The 22095-nt window shown below is 49.2% G+C and overlaps 1 protein-coding gene across 1 annotated transcript in view; it reads right to left on the bottom strand.

Annotated features, from left to right (window-relative positions):
• Positions 1-2007: 2007 nt before the first annotated feature.
• ACBD6 (acyl-CoA binding domain containing 6) overlaps positions 2008-22095 on the bottom strand; it is a gene marked incomplete at both ends in the record, with an annotated part of 68657 nt that continues 48569 nt past the window's right edge. Inside the window, 2 exons of the mRNA XM_079535234.1 lie at positions 2008-2162; positions 4447-4477. Coding sequence (XP_079391360.1) covers positions 2008-2162; positions 4447-4477 — 186 coding nt within the window. The remainder of the gene's footprint in view (positions 2163-4446; positions 4478-22095) is intronic.

The raw sequence follows: 22095 nt of genomic DNA, 5'->3' as shown, positions 1-22095 counted from the left end.
ACACGGTGGGGGGGCTGTCCCTGCAGCAGTCCCTGCTTGCTCACCGTCCCCATCCGATGCAGCCAAACGTCCTCCCCTCCCCTTGTAAATGTTGTACAGTTCCAGAAAGTGAGTCTTGTTTGCTGGGAAGAGGGGGGGAGGAAAAAAAAAAAAGAAAACAATAAAAAAATTTAAAGACTAAAATCTTATTTATTGCCGTGTCTTTGGGGAGACACGACCCCCCCCACACCCTGTCTGTGGGATGCTGCTTTGTACCCTGCCTCCTGTGCCATGGCATGAGCTGTGTACGGTCCCTGCCGCGTCGAGGGCACACGATGTCAATAAATTCGGGTCTCATCTGCAGCTGCTGTCTCTGGGCTCTTCTTCCCCACTGGGGGTGGGGGGGCAGCAGTATCACCTGCTCTGTCCCCACATGGGGCCGTTTTGCAGCCCCTCAGGTAATTTGGGTGAAGCGAAGCCTGCGGTACATTGGTCCAGGAGGGAGATGGAGTGATTATGGCTCCATAATGGTCCCACCGAGCTGAGGATGGGGTGACAGCAGTCCCAGCAGCCTGACACGGAGCTGGTACACCTCCATGCTTTGCAGTGGGCATTTCCATCCCTGCCACTGCTCCCCCTGTGCCCTAAGGGACTGTCCCAAGATGGGGGGACCTCAGCTCTGTGCTTGCTCAGGTGAGGCGTGCTGGGTGCTGAGCCCCGCCGTGGGCACCGGTGTGTTGGCTTTATATATTTTAATCATTTTAACATTTAATGCTTCTCAATTAAAGTGATTTCCTGGAGTAGATGCCAAGCTTAGCCTGAATGCACATTAACCACTTTCTGTATCGGTAGTTAAAGGCACCGGGGGATTTAAGCAGCAATCCGCAAGGCTGTTGGGGAAAGGTTTGGCTGAATAAAGCAGATTATAAACAATAATATATGTCTTTCTCATTTTTACCCCCCCCCCTCCTGGTTTTTTTTGGAAAGGGTCCAAACTCACAAACAGACCTAAAGTGCTATAAACATCTCCAGGGCTGCGTGCCGAGCCCCACATGTGCTCCCTGAAAGCAGGGGCCTCAATGCCACTGCTTCTATCCCGGCTGTAAGAGGGCGTTTTATTGCCCATTGAGCCAAAGTTCTCTTCACATTGGGGGCTGTGAGAGGTACAGCTGGTCCCCCCTGCCTTCCCACCAGGTGCTGGTTCAGGCTGTGAAATAGCATTTTGGCTACAGTGGGTTTGCTGATGCAACGCTGGGCTGTCGTAGGTGCATCCAAAGTGATGCAGCAGACACAGCGGGCTGACTTGTCCTTGCCATTGACCCAACACCTCCTGCAAGGGCTGCAAGTGACCGTAAGGGTTGGAATCTGTTGAGGAAAGGCACAAAGGAATACACAGCCCGTCACAGCTGCTGAGCCTGCCCTGTGCTCGTGGGCAATGCTGTGCCACGGTGTTGGCTGCCAAACGCCATCAGCATCAGCCCAGAAGTGGGTGCACTGCAGGAGGACCTGGTGTTGGCAGTTCTTACTGCCACAGGAGATGTTACCAGCCCTCATCTGGGGGCAGACAGATGGATGCAGGACAGAGGATGGCATCTCCCATCCCTACAGCCTCCCAGGAACCAAGTTGCTCATTAAGGCTGGAGAAGACCTTTGGGTCATCCAGTCCATCCATCACCCCATCCCCACCCTGCCCACTGACCACATCCCTCAGAGCCCTCAAGTTCCTCCCTGCAAGAGAAGTACACAGAGACACCGTCCCAACACTGTGCTTGTTTTATTTATAATGTTTTGCTTGGACCCAAGAGAAAAAAAAACCCCAAACCGTAATGCAACCCCATGGCCCCGGCTGTGCCAGCAGCCCTCCCCGGCAGTGTGCACTAAAACACAGGGACCTATCCAAGTCCTGTCCCCCCTCCTTACCCCGGAATACTGCTAGATGTCAGAGCATTCAAAACCCTGACCCGCAGCCTGCTTGGAGGAGAGCAGGGCTTTGCTGCACGATGGTACCCATCCGGCCGTGTGGCACGGCTACACCTTGCCTGCTGTGTGCCGCTGCAGGGCCGAGGTGATGGCCTTACAGTCTGTCACCTCCTCTGGCAGGCAGCCCTCCTTGTCCCGCAGCGTGGGGTCGGCTCCGGATTGTAGCAGCAGCTCCACGATGTCAGAAAACTCACAGGCGGAGGCTGTGGGGAGGGAGGGAGAAAGAGCAGGGTCAGACCTCGGCCCTGGGCTGCTTGCAGGGCTGCTTCCTGCCGGATCGGTGCCTCTTTGGTTTTAATTATATCTCAGGTCCTTTTACAATATAACCAACTAACTCTTTTTTTGCTGTTAAATGTTGTAATCAGAGGATCTTTTGCATTACTCGGCAGTTTTGCGCTGACCTGAAGCGACGAGCGGCAAAGTTTAATTAAAATAAAGGCAAGGTGTGATTGAAGCTTATATAGAAAAAGATAAAAAGAAAAGGAGGAAGGGAAGGGGATGATGCTCATCTAGAGGTTGGCAACCATGCCCACGGCAGGGGGTTGGAACCCGATGGTCTTTGAGTTCCCTTCCTACCCAAGCTGTCCTGTGGTTCTACCGTTCTATGATGAAGCAGGGATGTGGGAGAGACCAAACAGGGAGGTGGCTGCAAAGAAGGGATTTCCAGGGCAGCCAGGGAACTGCAGCCCAACCCTATAAGCACGGTGCCCACCCTCGCCCCGCTCCTGTGTGCCCTGGCTGGTTGCCGTGTCCCCATAGGGGCAGTGTCCCCACAGAGCAGCCTCACCACCGGATTTATGGCACCCTGGGCACCTCTATTTGTCAAGGACCGGAGCGGCACTCCTGACACCGGCACGGGTGAAGATGAATTTCCATTCAGCTCAGTTCGCCTGGTGACTCCATTAATCCTCAGGGTTCGGATGATGAATTTCTTTCTCTCTCCTATTTTTTTTTTTATTTATTTCCCCTCCCTCCGCACCGAGCCAAACAGATGGCTCTTTCCAAGGAAGACGGAGCGCCCGTGAGGACGCACAGCCTGCCCACCGTGCAGCCACGTGGCCGCCAGCGCTCCGAGAAGCCTTGATTTCCTCTGGGAGCTGCAGTGGGATGAGTTGGGTATTCCTGGAGGGCGGGAGGATGGATGGAGGCGAGGAGATGGGAGGCCATTTAGCAGGACCCGGGTCCCAAAGGCGAGCAGAGCCTTCGGGATGAGGCTGAGCGCTGGCCTCCGCTTAACCTCCGATTAAACCCAGGGTCAGCAGCGGGCAGAAGGAGGCAGAATTTATCACCCGGCGCAGCCCGCGGTTCGAGGCCGGCTGTAATCAGGAGAGCTGTCGCCACAAGGACAGCTGTCAGGGCACGCTCGCTCGTAAAAAGGGATGGATGCACCCTAAAAGCAGCCTCTCGTGGGGGTTAACCCTTCCCGGAAAGTCCTCTGACAAAAGGGGAGGCTTCATTCCGCGCTGCAGTGAGCAACTTGGTTACAAAGTGCTTGCATCAGGACATCTTCAGCAAGTCTCAGCCTCAGGCCGCCTGGATGGGAACGATTAACTCAAGGCTGTGTTTGAGATCTGGGTGGTGTGTGAGCAGATCTGCTATGGAACGGAATGGGGAAGGAAAGCTCCTGCAGTTTGGGAGCGTTGGCACCTGGAAGAGGCGTCCCACAGGCTGCTTGGGTGGGTGGGAGAAATGACTGCAGAGATCATGTGAATTAAATCAGCTGTTCACCAAACACCGCAGCACCGACGCGGCAGATTTCCCACCTCAGCCAGAACGATAACAAGTTGGAAAATGAAGTGTCCTACAGGAAAGATCACACGGGGACCATTCACACATTACTGTAATTACAGCCTTGGTTCAGGGGCCTGGGAATCTGGCCGTTTAGATCCAGATCCAAATGCTGTGTCTCGGGCTGATGGACTACAGAGCAATATTGCCATCCTGCTAATGTCCTTGTGGAGACATCAGAGAGAGGCACAAACACTTCAGAATGACAAGTGTGCTCTTAATTACACAGTGACAGCCACTGAGAGAGAGTATAAAATAATAACCGGACATGCCTTAATTTTGGAACAAATTACGATGGAGATAATTTTTTTTCCCTATTCCCTGCATATCAGCACTGCGTGTGTCACTTAAGTCTCTCTACTTTTCTCATTTAGAGATAGAACACTCTTTCAATTAAAAGGATTGCTATAAAATCTCGTATTTAATTAGCACGTAGCTGCAGGAGTGAGACAAGCTGTAACTTCACTCTGCTTGGTTTGGTAGTAGATCCGTTGTGCTCCCAGCTGGCACCAAACTAGTTTGTAACCAGGACACCTGGGGGTTAGCATCACACTGCTCATGGGCTTTGCCATTGGTTAATCAAATCCATCCCTCCTACTAATGCTGCTGCTGAAATTTGCTGTTATGTACAGAGGTGATTTGCTCCAGCTGCAAATCCATCCTGCTAAAAGGGAACAACAGAGCTGAAGGGCAGCTTACCGTAATGGAGTGCAGTCTGGCCTTCCCCGTCCTGAAAAAAACCAAGACTTGATTTTAGAGGTGTAAGCAACGCCGCGGGGATAGAAGTGAATTCCAGCCTTAAATAAATATGGTGAATCACAGCAATGCTTTAACTGATCAACAGCCCCGTACGCCCAGCTATCCAGCAGCCAGACTTTGAATCAGCATCTGCCATCAATCTGTATTGCTGGGTAATCAATACCAACCCACGCGTGGATCACGTCATGGCACCGGTATAATTCAGTTCACAGCCTTATCACTTCCAGCTCATAAAAATGAAGGATTTCAGTCCTACAGTCTTACTTTGGGATCCTTGGCAATCCTGAGTGCACCTCTGGAGATGCCTACTGAGAGCTTCCTTGCAAGCACAGCCTTAGATGGCAATTCAGGACACAGGTGAGGCACATGGGCGCTTGTACAGCTCAGCAAACGGAAAAAAAACACTTTTCTTTTCCCCTACTGAATACATTTTAATTCCCTGCTCTTCAAACTCAGGTCTGTACAATGGTGGACTCAAGGCTGAAGCCATTTCTGTTGTGCTTCTGGAGTCCTCTCCTCTGCAGGTGAAGAAAGGAGCACCACAACCGCACGGAATGATGGCTGCTGACATGCCTGGGGAGCTGGGAGACGTGTTGTGGAGATGGGTGATGTGATCCCACACTTTGGGGTGCACGTCCCATCCCCAGACCCAGCAGCACAGCCCTGGGCATCTCCTGCTCCCGCCACAGGGACAGGTGAAATAACAGACGGGAAGAATTACTGTCCCCTTTGCTTTCACTGCCCCATTGGGATTAGCCTCTAATTCAGCTCCTCGCCTCCTTAATGTATTTGCATCTGTTTATGTAGACTTAAGTTTTTAATTACCATCATCTTTGGGATTAAGGTGCAAATTCAACAGCCCACTGGCAAAAGGGGAACAAAAGAACAGGAAAACAGGTGGAAATCATCCAGAAAACTGCTCTTCAGAGACTGCTGGTTTCTAAGCCTGGTGACATCAAAGGCATTAAGCACACTCAGCTGGGAAACAAGGAAAGAGCCGTGCTGCAGGGTGAGATGCTCTGCACCGACCTGGAACGGGGCGGGAGGAGAGGCGGGCAGCACGGATGAGTTATTGGAGAAGCAGAGTTAAAATATGCAGGGTGTGAAAGTGCTGGGGGATGGGAGGCGAGCTCTGCATTGCCGCCATCAAAATTTGAGCCAACAACAACAAGATGAAAGGCAGGTGGATGGGACTGGAGGTGCACAATGGAACCTGGGCACCCTGATGGCGATCCCTGTCTGGAGGATGGCTCTGAGGGTTGGTCCAGGAATGCTCCAGACATTTGTTCCTCTTCCAAAGGCCTGCGTGCAACGCTGCTGCTTCAGCAGAGCTGTGCTGGCAGGGCTGGCGAGCCCTTCATTTCAGAGCTGGCATTTATTAGTTGGAGAAGGGAGAAGTCCCAGCACACACAGTGCATCTCTCCAACCCCAACGCCATTTAAAAGAAAAAAAAAAAAAGACCATTCATCCAGTGTTATGCAAAAGCTGTTTACACTTTATTTACACCAGATTTTTTTCCCCCTGCGAGCCTGACCGCTGGCCAGGTGCCATTTGTTCTACTTCTCCAATGTGATTCTGTTTGCTCCTGTTTGCTCTGTGACAAATTTTAATCCAGGGAAATGGGGAAAAAAAAAAAAAGCTCTACTGTGGTCACTGGTGAGTTGGAGCTGCTAATTCTTCCCCACTGAAACTGATGGGGATATTGGTTGGCTTAGTTTATGGTAAGCTTCGAGCCAGAGGGGGGCACTTGTAGGGCTGTTGTCGTGACTGTTCCATCAGTTCTTTCCAAACTGTGAATACAGAAAGTTAGGTAGTCCCAAGTGCTGGTGCCCTTAAGGGCATGCTAAAAGAAGTTAGAAATGTGCTGACAGAACTCCAAGAGTGCACAGAGTTTGTCTTGCAGCAACTGCCTCTTTGGGAAGCGCTGTATCACACCCCATTGCAGTTCTGAGCCAAGAACTTAAGAACAAATGCTCACATCCGCTGAAAGCATCAAAACAAAGATGCTGCAAAATGACCCGCACCTCCCAGGCCCCAGGTCTGTGACAGATGTCTCTCAATGAAAATCCAGCTACCAGTGGGCAACTTATTGGATAACGGGATTGCGCCGCGCTCCTGAGAAATTTAAGGGAGAGAAATGAGAGAAGATGGACCTAGTGCAGATGGACTGACTGCCTTATCCGTTAAGTGCTGCTACGGCTCCTGCACGCCAGTTCTGCCTTATAAGAGAGGATTATATCAGAGCTTCCATCCCGTTGCTCTCTCCTTGGGAATTTCTGCTCCCTGCTGTACCTGAGATGAGAATTCTGGAGCTACGGAGGTGTGGGATCGCCTTGGTCAAGCCAAGATGGAAAACAACACATATAATAACCTTTCCTGCTGATGGACAGTGCACACACTTGTTTTTTAAGGTATTCTTCCCTTCTCATTGCTGTTTTTCCCTGTTCATTCATGGGACATTTAAGGGAGCCGCTCACTACTCACAGCTCCCAATACTGGCAGGGATCACAGATAAGAACGACGCAGAGATAACTGTGTTTAACAGCTCGGGTTCAGCAGCGTGGACAGGCAGCAAAGATAAATATTTACACGAGGTCTTTAGAAGGCGAGTGAATAAGAGGGCTGGAATTATACAGACCCTGAACAAGCACTGGTGCTTAGGAGCTGTGAGTATAAATCTCTGCAGCCACACGATGCAGGTTCATTCAAGCCAGGGAGATAAAAAATAGCAGGAAAATACTTCCCTCCGCTTGTAAAAACTGCTTAATGTCTCATCTATTTCCACTTTAGACTTCAACTTCCCAACAATTTACTTAAACCTCATCACTGGAACAGGCTGCCCAAGGAGGCTGTGGATGCCCCATCCCCGGAGGCATTCAAGGCCAGACTGGATGTGGCTCTGGGCAGCCTGGTCTGCTGGTTGGTGACCCTGCACATAGCAGGGGGTTGAAATTAGATGATCACCGTGGTCCTTTTCAACCCAGGGCATTCTGTGATTCTATGATTCTATGATCTTCTTTTTCTCTCTCTCTGCAATTTTATCCCTGAGATGACTGCAGGTGAGATGGCAGCTGAAAGGCCTCCAGAATGTATGTGCTCATGGTAATAGTGAGCAACGTGGGCTGACACATCCAGCCTGAAATCCACTGCACAGCTCAGGGGATGTCCCTCCACGGCCTTTATTTTCATTTTCATGCTTCTGTGGCTCACAGCAGCCCTGGTTTGGGCACGTGCCATTAACACATGCAAAATGAATGTTTGTGCAGTTGAGGCATTGGGTGAGTGAATCACTGTGGGTGTAAGTGCTGGCATTCCAAAGCTGTGGTTCAGTTTGGGATCTGATGTTGTTCTTTAAGGTCTCTGTGTTATACCAGTGTGCACCCACACACACCCAGACTTTTGCTTTTAATTGCCTACTGATTTTCAAAGCAAGACCAGTGACCCCAAGTTTGGTAACGATACCACCTAACAGCGTTGTGTGGGAACACCCAGAGTCCCAAAAAGCTCCAACCACTGGAAAATGAATCACACCTTCATGTTTTCTTCTCCTTTTCCACCTTTTGATTTTGCTAAAGCAAAATACACCTATGACTGCTTCACCTGCTGGTTCACAGCGAGTGTCCCATACGTGGGCGAGGAGTGGTCTGGTGTTTGAAAAGTGCCAGCAGTGTTACAGCTGTGAATGTTGAGCATGGGGATCTTGGGACAGCTCAAGCATTCCCAACAACAGGGCAACTTCCAGCAGAAGCAAACCCAAAACCCAGGCAACATTCACACACTGATCTTATTTGAGATTGCAAATTGCCCAGACAGGGCTTGGACCACTACATCCCCTGTTAAATCTTGCAGGCTTGGCACTGTACTGAGCTCACTCCTGGCACTGAGCTGCCCCTCTCCCCTGCCATGTCAAGGCACGGGGCAGACATCCCCGGAGATGGGAGGTGCTAGACAGATCTTTATCATCACCTCTCCATCCCTTCCCTAAAGCCTATCACCAAGCTATCACAGGTCCATCTCCTAAGTGCCTCCCAGATAAATTAGACCTGCATAGAGAAGCAATTATTACATTTCTAATGGTATGGGTCCTTACAGCACAATCTCCTACTGAAAGGCAAAGGAAATTGCATTAGCTTTTGTTTGATTCAACATTATGATGGAAGGAGGAGGGGTGCAGAAGCCCTTTAAAACCAAGCTTGGGAGCTGAGGTTCCTTCTCTCCGGTGAGCCCCTTATTCCTACCCATGGCCTGAGCATCCTGGTTCATTCAGGCTCTATAACATGAAGGTGCCCTCCACTTCCCAACCCAGGTGTAAGAAATCTCAAGGAGCATCTGATGCCCCTGAGCTTGCTCTCCCTGGAAGCCTGCCTTTGCTAATTCACCCAAACCCACTGGCCTTGGGAGTTCAGAGGGCCAGCGTGACACTAATCCCTCATCGCCCTACTTTCCAACTGGTGCTGCACCTACATTTCCACGTGCAATTTCAATAGGATTTATCACATCCACCACCATCCCCATCTAGTGCTTCTGGCACAGCCAGTGCCTCGATATCCCCGTGCAGAAGGGGCTGCCCTTGATTGCAGAATGAATTTTCACCCCAATTTGCACTCGGTGCCCTGAGCACAGCTGCATATTTGTACAGATGTGCTGATAGGTTGCCCCAGATAGTGTTTGCTGCCTTCTGTTGCCTCCAGCATCAGGTGTTGTCATCCCTGTGTGTTAGTGTGACAGAACTGCGTTAGCACAAGACAAAAGCTGCCAGGGAGCCCCGGGCTTCCTCATCCCATCCCAAGAACAGGGCTCAAAACTGGGTCTGGAAGGAGCTAGCCTTCCTTAAAGCTACCTCGCAGGCTGCAAGCAGGACGGCCCAAAGCTGCTCCTTCTCTTTCCTTTGAAGCCAAACATTGCCAAGACATTAAAACCTCCCTTCTCTGTGCGCTTCCCCGCCCCCTCCCCGCATAAAAGTTCCTCGCTCCCTGTTCTGCTCTTGTGTTGCTTTATCACTTTAGCAGATACCTGGTTATTTAAGGGGCAGGATAAATGGGCTGAGACAGCTTTCCCATCCCCAATTCACTAGGGAACGCTTGGAAATTCCACCTGACACCAGGACCGAGCTCTGCTCTTAAACAATCTCCCGTCTGATCCGATTGTTCCCCAGTGGGGAGGCAGGCTGCAGCTCGCTCAAGAGTCATTGATTGGATTAACAGCCTAATTCCCAACAGATGAATAGAATACTGATGTCTTGTCAGCCCACATCATAGAAGGAAAACACAATCTGCTTCTACAGCCCCGAAATTTAACCCTTTGCTTCCCCCCCCCCACCGTGCACAAGGGTCCGGCACTTCCAGCTCAAGAGCCTGCCATTTGCATGACAAAAGCTCTATTAACCTTTGGGATGGTTGGCCTAGCCAACCCAATGCTGGGGGCTCAGGTGTTATTCTTCGTGAGGTTGGTTTTGTAAGAAGCTACGGAAGAGATTTATACCAGGACCTTCACTTTTTCCCTATTTTACAACCTGTCCTTAAAGGAAATACTGTATGCTTCACCCTAAGTGGTGGAAAATTCATTAGCTTAACGATATTTATCCTAAAACACATTGGGATTGAGTGTTTCTGCTGTACATCACTCAGCTGTGCGTCCGTCCCGGCCGGGATGCCCAATGATCAATCCCACCTCGCAGAGCACTCCTAATGGAGACATTAATGTTTTCTTACCTCATAGAAAGACTGTGATCAGGAATTAATTGCTATTGGTCAAACGTTCACTGCTGGAAGAGGAGAACCGTGTGCATATTAAAGAGATTCTCCCAGAAAAAAAAAAAAAAAGTATCTATGAATTCCCCTGCTTTTATTTCCTTGGTTAAGGTGTAACAATAAATAAAAATCATACAATTTTAGGAAACACAATCAGAATGACCTATTTTTAAAATATCATTGGCATCCAACGTGCTCTGGGTTCTTGCAACAACCACCCTTTATGTTTGCATTCACAAATACTTAAACCAGCCTTTAAATACTGCAATTTCTCAGCAGCAGTCCCAGAATACACAGAAATAGGGTTAAAGCCACCATGCCAAGGTGGTAACCCATACATAGAAGTGGTCTCTACAACATCCCTGGTCCACCATTCTTAGTAGGACTGGCTTCCCACCCCTTCAGCATTCTTCCTTCCTCTGCAAAGCACAGTGTGGGTCACCTGAGACTGGCCAGGTTGGGTAATATTTGGATTTTAAAGCTCCCATGAGCAGTGGTAACATCTCCCCCATTAGTCCTTAATTCTGAAAGGGCTAATTAGCCCAGAATTAGCATGACAAAGTGTGTAAGGATGGATATGTGCACCCTTTGTTTTCTCCCTTCCAGCAGCACCTGTTAGCCACTGTGATCTTCCAGACTGTCATTTCACAACACTAATATGCATACAAAAGGCTGAGCAAACAAAGCCATCTTCCTTGGGTCCATCCCTGCCTTTGGCCACCCCTTCAGAGGTGCGCAGCACAGGCAGTGGGGAGGCAAGAGGCTGCACCAACAGCAGAGCTGCCCTAAGCAAACAATTAGCGAGCCACGCTGTGCCGAATCAAACAATTCAATTAATGCAGTGTCAGTGCTGTTATTTTAACGCCATCCTAATTATTAGCTCCCCTGGCAATTGGATATCATAATGTTTCGTTTTCATCCCGGATTGAACTGTGCTACGAAAGCAATAAATAAATAAGCAGTGACCCCTCTCCAGCCCAGCCCTGCACTGTAATATGGCTGCGTTGTGTATTCCCGAATCCAGGTTAAGGATGGGGACTGGGGCAGTTGTGCCCTGGAACCAGCAGACTGAGGGTTTTATAAATACATACAGAAATAATTAAAATCTAAGGGGTTTAGAAGGGTTAATCTCCTTTAAATAATCTCTGCCACAAAGCCTGTAAAGTCACTGCTGGCGCCGTGCCTGCGCGGGACCGGCTGTCGGAGCAGCACGTGTGGGCTGTGACATGGCCCCAGCATGGTGGTGATGCTTCAAGCCCAGAGATCCGCGTCCAGAGCAAGGTGCTGTGCTGCTCTGCCAGGCTGCAGGGAAGGAAGCCTGCTAAGGCTGTTAAATGGAGCAGGTGGGATGGGAGACAGCGGGAGCTGAGAGCGATGCTGCTGCTGCTGCTCCGTTTGGCTGAGCCTGTTGGGATGCCAAGGCTTGTGCTGAAAAGAGTGTAAAGGGGCTCAGGAGATGTTGCATTTCTGTCAGCTATAACGGCATCAGAGGTACCACCCTGCACTTCTTTACATCCTCTCCTTTTAGAGTGCCAGTTTTAAAGCCAATGGCCGAGTGGTCATTAGAGAAGACAAAAAAAAAAAAAAAAAAAAAAAAAAAAAAAAAAAAAAAAGAAAGAAAGAAAGAAAAAACAAAGGGAAAGCACAGATGTCAACCCTGTGGAAGTAGAGCAGTACAAAACCAAGGGGTTTGGCTTTACCTCCAGCAAAGGCACCTGAAATGCTGCATGCATGCACGAGTGCCACAAGCAGCTACAGGGCTGGAAGGGAGGCTCCTGCCTCCCAAACCCTGTTCCCACACCTGCAGGCATGGCCCAGGAAGGGCTGCATAATGCCTTCCTGCACGATTGCACTGCAGTCAGGAGTAATGCAGGCTCCAAAAGGAGTGGGCACACTGCAATTAGTACTGTGGCTAGAGGCACAGCTCTAAGAGCCTAAAGGATGCCTCAGTTCCTGTTCTGTTTTCAGGCCAGTGAGGATAAAGAATCCAGAGGCTTTGTTTTGGTCTCACAAACTTTCCCCAGCTCAATGTACAAAATCCAAACTTCCCATATTCGGATGGTCAGAACCATCCTCGGGCTTGGAGTTGTACAAACTCACTAAATGAGTGCATGGGTCTCCCAGGACAGCCGCCTTCCTGTCGAGCACGCCTGCTTCTTAAGCCTGATGACTGCTCTGTGGCTAATCTGGACTTAGCAGGCATTCTGCATGCAGCTGTCTGCTGGGGGAGGCACCAGGGCCTGCCCCCTGTGCTGGGTGCAGGAGCCCATATGGGATGCTTCCTATCCACATCCACAACGTCCTGGGTTGTCCAAGGAAGTTGTGGATGCTCCATCCCCGAAGGCATTCAAGGCCAGGCTGGATGTGGCTCTGGACAGACTGGTTTGGTGGTTGGTGACCCTGCACATAGCAGGTTGAAACTAGATGATCACTGTGGTCCTTTTCAACCCAGGCCATTCTATGACTCTTTCCCACGAAGGGATTCTGCTTTGTGATGTCTAAAGGCCCTTTCACAGCCTCTGTGAATTGTATCAGGAGCTGATTTAGCATTTCTTGTAAGGCCGTTTGTGCACAATATCCCTTTCTCGTTTTATCCAACACAACTACTTTTTCAGGTTGGGCTCTGAAAAATCTCTGTTTATGAGCTGCAGGACTTTTCCCTGATGGAAGAAGGGAGAAATAAATGAGAGGAAGAAGGTTTGTTAGTGCTGCTCTTTCACAGCCAGCCAGGTTTACAACCAGTTTTTATAAAGTTCCAATACTGAAGAAATAAAGGTAGGAAAGCCATCTGGAGGAAGCTGCCTCGGGTCATCCTGCTATCAGTAGATGGAATTTCTCAGCGGAACCACAATACTGTTAAAACACAGCCAGCTAAATACAATTAGTGAGATGCAGAATGGATCTTCACTTTAAGGGCTCTTTCCATGGGCAGCCCTTGCTCCCCGCTCGCCATATAATAGAAGTGTTCCTAATGAAATGCAGCAGGATCAGGAGGCGACTGGGGAAGAGCATGGCCAACTTTACACCAGACAGATTTATGCTCAGGGATGCTCTGTTTGTGAATGAGATGCAGGAGGAACAGGCTCGCCATTCATGGCATAAGGTCAAGTTCCCCAGCACTGCTCGGTCTGAGAGCTGGGGTCACAGTGCAGAGCAGGGCTGCCCCATTTGCTGCCCCATCAGCCCTAGGGAGCTTGCTGGGCCCCGACATCTGTCCCAGCACACAGCAGTGCAGAAGCACACGTGGCATGGGTGGGCTGTGGGAGCAGCAGATGGCATGGGCTGGTGGGCCACCGACCCAGGGCAGCGCTGACCCCGGGGTGAAAGGCTGAGCATCTCCCATCACCCATCCCCTGAGCCCCTTCGAAGCAAGTGTTGATGCATTAATCTTCGTGACTGACAGAAACAAACTGCAAATGGAAGGTTCCACGGGGAACCTTTATTTATTTGGAACCGAAACGCCGCTTAAAAACATAAACTTAAGGGCTCTCTTTGATTTCATTCATTCATCAGTAGTGTTGCTGCTCAGTGGCATTTCTTTCCTCCCGAGAGCAAAAGCACGTCAGCCTCGAGCACAGCCCTGCAGGACAGTGAGGACTGCTGCAGTAAATAATGAACTGGACTTGTGCTTCCCCTGCACAACCTTCCTGACCTGCTTACCACTACTCAGGGTGCTGAGCTGGCTGGGCAGGGTGAATGCCTCCACATCAGGACACTTCCCAAAGCCATCATGCAGGGGGTCAGGCTGCTGTGTGCTTGTTGGTTTTTTTTTTTTTTTAAAACCACACAAGCTAATGCTTTAAGAGTGTCTTGATGGAATCAGGGAAATTGGATTGTCCCCCCATTTGCTGGCCTAAAACAAGCCTTTTTTTATTTATCCCATTAGAGGAACACAAGAAAAACCTTTTAAATGTCACTAAAATTTCCCCTGCATTGCAAAACCCAGTCAAAAGGGTTTTAATTTTCCCCGAGACCTCTTAAGTAATGCAGTGTGTCAAGGTTTAATACATTGCGGGTTGGGGATTGTCTGCAGCCTGTGCTGTTCCACCAGGGTGACTCTGGAGGGTCGGTCCTATTTGCTGGATGGGATCCTCGGCCATGCTGAGCTCCCCAGCCTGCAGCACTGAGGTCGGTTGCGGTGGTGAGGAGTGAGATGGGGTAAAGGGACCGGATGGATCTCCCTTTAGGGTCCCCAAAAATGCAGTGGTGCTGGTCCCCCACCTGTCGTTTCGGTTTGTGAGTTTGGGTGCTCTGGTTTTGTGAGTGCCTATAATTTATAGGCTTTACTTATTTATTTACGAGGACTAAAGAGACTTGGCAAGAGGCACTTATGTATGCTGATATGAGGCTCCGAATTCCCCTGGAGTATTTAATATGACAGACATCAGCTTAATACCAGGGATGGAGCCCAGAACTGACAAGTGGAAGCACACAAAGCCTTCGTGCTGTGAGAGGAGCGCTGAGCGGGGCAGGACGAGGCTCCATCCAGCAGCCCCAGCATTGGTACCTTGGTGCCCCTTGAGCTTGCCAGGGGTGCCCCCCTGAAACATACCCATTTGTGTGGCTCTCCAGGGTGTCCTAACAAGTCTGAATCTATGCAATGAAGGAACGTGTGTCCAAAACATCAGAGCTAGGACTTGAAGCATCCTCTGGGCTAGATGGAACTGAGAGACCAGCTGCAGTCACTAAGGGCTACTGGCTGCATAATTCCTCACATGCCCCCAGTTTTGGGAGATATGGGGAACTGGAGGGTTATGTATGCTTGAGTCCAAACCCACGGAGAGCTGGTGAAGGTGCATAGCCAGGCAGAGCGAGGAAGAGGAGGGGGATCACAGCCCTTCACTGAGCCACAACAAAACACACCCCAGAGACTGAGATGCTGCCTCCTGAGCTTCCCTATAGGGCCACATAATCTGCTTTACAATACATCCAAATTCAGCAGGAAAATCGGGAAAAAAAGGGGGGAAAAGCCCCCCGAAGGGCTGGTTATTGGAGCAAGGGCTGCGTTAAAAGGATCAGGAGGTGGGGGGCCCAGGGGGTGGGGGGGGAGGGAATGGGATAAAGTAGCGGGTCTAATCAAATCAGTTTAAAAAGCTGCAGCCTCTCCGAGTTAACCTTGCCAATCAGCCTGTGAGCGGGTGCATGTCTGTGCACATTAAAGTGGAAGGGCGTCCTTGAACCCGCAGCCCGCTCCGTCCTCACCGCAGCCCACGTGGATGCTACCGTGGTGCCCAACTGAGAGCAGCCCGGGCTCGAGGCTGCCTGCCCATGCTTGAGCCCAGCTCAGTGCCATAGGGCTGCTCCCCGAGGTGAGCTCGGGGGAATTAAGCCAGCAAGAGTTGGTTTAAAAAGGACAAAAAGAAGATAGGAGACAAAAGGAGCAACCCTCCCCTTGACGAATGCGGTTGCATTGAGGCTGGCAGCTGTGAGATGCATTACTAACCTCCGCTAATGACTGAGGGCACAGAAGTCACTTTAAAATAAATATTCACTAGGAATTACACGGGTAATCTAAAGGGATTATCCTGCTGCCTTAACAGGTCCATAAACTAAACGCTAAATGGTCTACACAAGTGTTTGCATTAATTCTGACCTAAATCAACCCTGCTAAAAGCCAGATTCGGTTTTGGAAACGGAGTGTCTGCTTTCAGTTAGCATGCTTGTGAACGTCCCCAGATCCTTGCTTTCCTGGAGGAAAAGCAGGGTGGAGCAGCTGAGGCCACAAGTGTGCCAGCAGGTGGAAGAGCTCCAGTAGAAATGTGTGTCCAGAACAGAGGTACCCACATCCCAAGTACCAGCTCCAGAACATGGTACCCAACATGGGGAGAAGGGTCAGAAGAATGATGCTTGGGGCACATGCTTCAGCCCTTTGGATCTCTGCAATCCTTCCAATCTGGAGCCCTCAGCCCATAGAACCAGCCAATGTGTGTACCTCTGCAGACAGCTGAATTCAGAACACAGCAAGACTGAGAAGAGGACTCAGTGATCAGTATGGGTCTCCTGCAACTTGGGATACTCTATGATTTGCTGGGAGCTCTGGCAATAGGAGTGGAAGAGCTGTGTGCACGCAGTCAGGCCAGTGCTCCAACAAGTTCTACTTAAAGTCTAACGCCATGCAAATAACATTTAACAGCAAATAAAGATCAGATTCCTTCCCTCCTGAAATACATATTGTTGTGAGCTCCTACACCTATGCTAGGGAAAAACTAACGGACAAAAACCAAGACTTCTGTTTCAAAAAAAGATGAATGTTCCCCCTTTGTATGGGAACTGCTGAACCTCTGATTGATCACCTGAGGTGAGCAATGAGTCAGCCATAGGAGCACAGGTGAAGGCAATTCACCTGTGCTAATGGAAGGAGTGGAGCCTGGCTGCACCTCTCCTAGACCCCATTTAAGAGCTGACTACCAGTGGGGACCTCCTTTGGAGTTTTACATTGAGCCCAGGATACAGCCCAGGTAAGCATTCTATCTATTCTTTTTTGGTATAATAACCTGCTCAGCCAAACTCTCTGGTATATTTCATAATTATGAACAGTTTGCAAGTTTTCTTCAGATACTGTAAAAGAATGACAATGAGGAGTGAATCCTCATTCACCTGCATGAGCCTGAGAGCATCACTTCAGCCTGCACTAGACCCTACTCTAAAACAAAACCTCCTTAATAGCTGCAAAGCAGACACAGTTGCTCTTTTTCCTCCTGGTCCCAGCTGCTAAGGTGTGATGTCAGCCAGGTGTAGAACCAACCTAGCAGCCCCCTGGGACAGGCTGCCAGCACAGCACTGCTCAGCTGAGAGAACCCCAGCAGCAAGTGTACGTGCACTCATTTGCCAAGGAAGTCTAAAGCCTGCAAGAGGGACTCAGAGCAGGGTGGGATGTGAATGGACAGAGTCCACATCCATGTGTGTATCAATGGGAACGGCAGCAGGACCAGCTGCAAACACTCCCAGCTCTTGAAGCTGCATTATGGGAGAGCTTTGCTATGGAGAACCACAGAACCATTTGAGTTGGAAGGGACCCTTCAAGGCCATCTGGTCCAACCCCCTGCACTGAGCAGGGACACCCACAGCTTCAGAGCCCATCCAGCCTGACCTTGGCTGTCTGCAGGGATGGGGCATCACCACCTCTCTGGGCAGAATGGGTGGCTGCAGACTCCCTTTCCTTTGGGAAATCTACTCTGTTGTTGGCAAGACAAAAAGTTTGAAGCCTTCCTTTTATCGCTCCTTCCTCCAACCGCATGACCCCATGAAGGGAGCAGTCCCCAGGTCCCTGTAATTTTATGCAGCTGGAGTGGAGCAACTGTGCTCCAGCATAAAATTCCAAGATAGACAGCTTCCCTTGGTGGCTTCTCACACCTTGAGTGCTCAGGAGACAATACCCTTCTCTGAGAAGAGGCACAGTGCTACCGAGTGATGGTACATATTAATTTCTAAAAGAGGATTTTAATCATGCAACGTCCTCTGCAGTCGCACAGAATTTAATCTCATTGCTGACAGTGGGTGATGGGGGAGCATGTTAAGTGGAGAAGTTGTATTCCAGCCCTCCCTGCAGATGTGTGCTCCCCCCCCGGGAGGATGGAACAACCCACCACAGTCTCTCCCTGCTGAGCAGCCCTGGCTGAGGGCCTCCAGCACAGTGCATCCCAGCGGACATACAGCGTGTTCCCAACCTCCTGTGCCAGGCTCACCTATATGTACTAACGCAGTTAGCATTTATCAAGGCTTACTTCACAAATATGGATTTATTAATCTAGGCAAGACCTGGGATATATGCACATAATACTGCCAGGTTACTGAGACACACAGAACATCCACCCCCTGGCCGGTGGCTCAAGGTCAAGCAAGGAATGCAGCCCACAGTGGGATTAGCTTCAGGATGCTGAGCTCCTCGGGCTGTGCTGCAACCATTAGGACATGCTGTCCTTTGCCACATGAGGTCTTCCCTCTTCTAATGAGATCTGCCCTCACCTAAGCCAACATCTAAGAATCCTGCCTTCTCTGAGTAACATGGGAAGGGAAAAGAACCCAGAACTAAAGCCTGAAAGCTGTGAGCTGAGACACCCCCCCCCCCCCCCCCCATAAATACATTTGAAATTACGGCAGCCTAAGTGATGGCTTGAGCAGAAAGCAATTCACAGAATCACAGAACGGCTCTTGTTGGATCACTGAGCTCCAAACCCTGCCCAGAGCCCATCCATGACTGGGGGCACATCTGGGGATGGGGCACCACAGCTCCGGGCAGCCTGAATTCCATATAATCACTGCAGATAAATGCAAAAAGACATACATTTTCAGGAGGCACACTTTGGATGCCAGGTAAGTTGCACACAAAACTTCTGTAACAACTCTTGGGAGGTACAAGAGCAATGTTGAGTTATCTGCAGATAAAAACAAGGTATGAGCAAAGGATCTACTGACTCTACAATCCTGAGGAATCTGAAACAATGACGTTTTGCTTTTGGACACAATAACCACTGTGGGAAGTGAGGGGTCTGAGTGAGAGCTGCATGGGTACATCTGAAGGAATAGCTTTTAGAAGATACAGAATCCTGCAGAAAATCATGGTTTTCCAACCTTACTGATCCTATGATTCTGTGGCAGTCCATTGTGCACACTTGTGATTTATGTCCTGTAACGCATGATAGGTTCTTTGTGCTCCCAGTCCACTTGGAGCAGGGGCAGAAAACATCTCCCTTCCTAAGCGTGTCACTCATAAATGCAAAGAAATGCCTTTTTATTTTCCCCCTTCCAAATACAAATCCATCATAAGGGGAACAGCGGGAGCATGCCCAATCCCAGCACACCCACCCCAACCTGCAGCCACTGCACAGCCCTAATGCATGCAGCCCTCTCCCAAACCGAGCGCGTCCCTTAATGCGTGGAGCCCGTTAATGCATCCTATTTTCCTGCATTAACCAAGCAAACGTTACAAAGTGGGTCCCCGTCACAGCCTGACCCATTTTGAGAGCCCACCCGAGCCAAACTGACTTTTATTTCTTAGCAAAAAATAAACAAACAAAAACCACAAAAATAAAAACAGGGCTTCAATAAAAAGCAACCAGTTGCAGCCTTGCAGGATTAGTTGGATGAACCCGTCAGTGGATATAATCAGCTTAATGGCAACAAAGATCACAGCACAGGGAGTGCAGCTGTGACACTCAGGCATTGCACCGAAGGGACAGGTTTGCATAGGGCTGGTCTGCTCTCCTTGATTTCCAGCTTTTTTTTTCTCTCTCTCCAGCCAACAGCCCCATCAACATGAAAGAATTAAGGATGGGAAGGGGTAGGGTGGAGCAATTTACGTCTGTGGGTCAGCATGCTTACACAGCTGCATATAATTCAATTAAATGGACAAATAAAGCAGTGCTAGTTGTTTTCCAAACTCGGGTTAATTTTAAGTCCATTCCCACTCTGCTGTGGGCTGAAAGGCTGCCTGCTGGTGCCTGAGCAAGAAGCTCTGGTTTTGAGGCATCTTAATTTATGGCTTTTGCCGGGAAAGCCAGGCACTAAGCATCTACACCTTAATCTATGTGTTGACTTATCAAATGGTTTGTGTTAGAAGGGACCTTAAAGACCAAAATATTGTTCCAATTAACCATTCTGTTTCTGGGGTTCAGGGTTTCCCCCAGGCAAAATCCCCTGAAATCCAGATAGGTGACATAGGTGGGGATATATACAGATGTTGCATGAATCTGTTATCTAGAGGATAACTGATGGATAGATGTGGCACAAAGATGAGCTTATTGAGTGGAAACCACCCCTGTACGGCTTGCTAAGGTCCTCTGGGCTCCGTGCTGGTGAAGCTCCAGCCTGTGCAGTCACACTTTCAAACAAGAGCTCCAAAAATAATTTGTTTCTGTTTTTTTTTTTTGTTTGTTTTTGTTTTTTTCAGAATAAAGACCTTTTTCAGTACTGCAAAGTGTAAAGGACCAACAATACAAAGTTTTGAAGTCCTTAAAATCAGTCGGTGCCTGCAGATCCATGGCACCTCCCACAGTTAACATGTGCCTCAGTCAGAGCTTCCCTTGCTTTCTCCAAAATGCCCATTCAACACTCGCTGCCATCCTCCCCACCAGAAATGCCTACATTTTGGCAGTTCTGAGTGTATGTAATTTGTAAAGTGCTAGGCAAATAAGCACGCTCTTAAAGGAAAACCTTATTGACAGGTTACCTGACACTGAGCTCACAACCCACCAGGAATGTCAGGAAGCCAGATTTGCACATGTCAAGTCCATCATCTTCAGATGCTCCCAAAGTTTTGCTTTTTGTGACTGTACAAAAGGCATCTCTGGAGCCATTACAGGAATTAGCTGGAAAGGGTGGGGGAGAAGGAGGAGCGGTCAGGAACGGCCATACACCCCTATGAGGACATTTAGAAGCATCTGGCTCTGAGATATTAAGAAAGGGGGAAAAAAAATTAATCACGTTGGCTAGGAAAAAAAACCTGGCATCAGCACAGCCACCTTGTCATAAGGCAGATATTAATAATGTGAGCCTCCAGGGAATGCTCTGACATCTGAAAGATCCACTCGCTGGCTATCACAACGCGGGCAGCTTTAACTGATGCCTTTTTGAAACCTCCTGAATCTCAGTCTTAAGCACTGCTTAGGAATTTATTTTTTATTTTTTATTTTTTTTTGCAGCAAAATGAAACCCTCGGTGTTAAAGATCAAACATACAACGCATTACTCTCTTTCCTAGGTGTTAAAAAGTGTGTGCAAGGGAAAGCAATGCACCTTGCTGCTTTTAACCATGGCCACAGCAGAATGGAATAACACCCAGAAAGTGGATGCAGAAACACTGGATAATGGAGCTGCAGTTAGCAGGCGAATAGGATGTTAGGAAAACAATATGGTGTGTTTAAGAAATGCACAGATGTAGCTCTGAGGGACATGGTTTAGTGGGTAACATTGGTGGACAAGTTGGACCTGGTGATCTTAGAGGTCTTTTCCATTTCAATGATTCTAAAAGGCTGCTTTTCCAAAGAGACCTGCACACCTCATCCGAATGGAGTGGGACAGCCAGAGTCTGGGGATGCCCCCAGTGTGGGGACCTCCTGACACAGCATCTAAAACAGAAATCCCCAGGGTTTGAGTAGGACCTAAAGTTGGTGACACAAAAACAAAGCTCGAATACTAATGAATCAGTGAGCAGCAGCAACAGTTAGAACTTGCATTTTTAAGAAAATGTATTTAATGAACAAAACATGGCAAAATTCTCTTTTTTTTTCCTCTCTCTTATAACTTCTGCAGAGCTGCAGAAATCCTTCCCTAATCCCTTGAAAATGAACCACAAAAAAGGAGCCATCAATTTGCTTGAAGAGCACTGCTAAGAGGAACCCACACCACAACCTCATGTGGATTTTCTCATCTTTTGGACCATCCACGACCACCTCCAACTCCAGGTGCATGGAATGCACAGCCAACTCAAATATAGCAGCAGCTACAAAGCGAGCATCTCCAGGACAGAGCAATGATTGAAAAACAGAGGTGGATCTCTATACGCTATTTGGTGATGCAGGGGATGCTGGCATAGGAACTAACAAGCAGTCACATCAAATAAGACGGGTTGCAGCTGGCAAGCCTAGCTGGGCAATTCCCCAGCTGGGGAGTATCACTAAGGCACATTTAGGAGCAGCAAATTCTGATGTTGAAGTGGATGCTGACCCCCTGGAGAGCAGCTGGGCACAAGGTGGAAAGCAGCATCCCTGAAGAAAAGCAGGGCCACCATGAGTTTCCACTGTCTGCTTAGATTTAGGAATCATTCTGCAGCCTGTTAAATCACCCTGTCCCAAGAGGAAACATTTTCTGCATGGGGTACAGCTGTGATACATTCCTATGCA

The sequence above is a fragment of the Tetrao urogallus genome, assembly GCF_951394365.1.
Source record: "Tetrao urogallus genome assembly, chromosome: 5".
Lineage (NCBI taxonomy): Eukaryota > Metazoa > Chordata > Aves > Galliformes > Phasianidae > Tetrao > Tetrao urogallus.
Note: the sequence above shows the minus strand (reverse complement) of the source record. Positions and strands in the feature narration are given on the sequence as shown.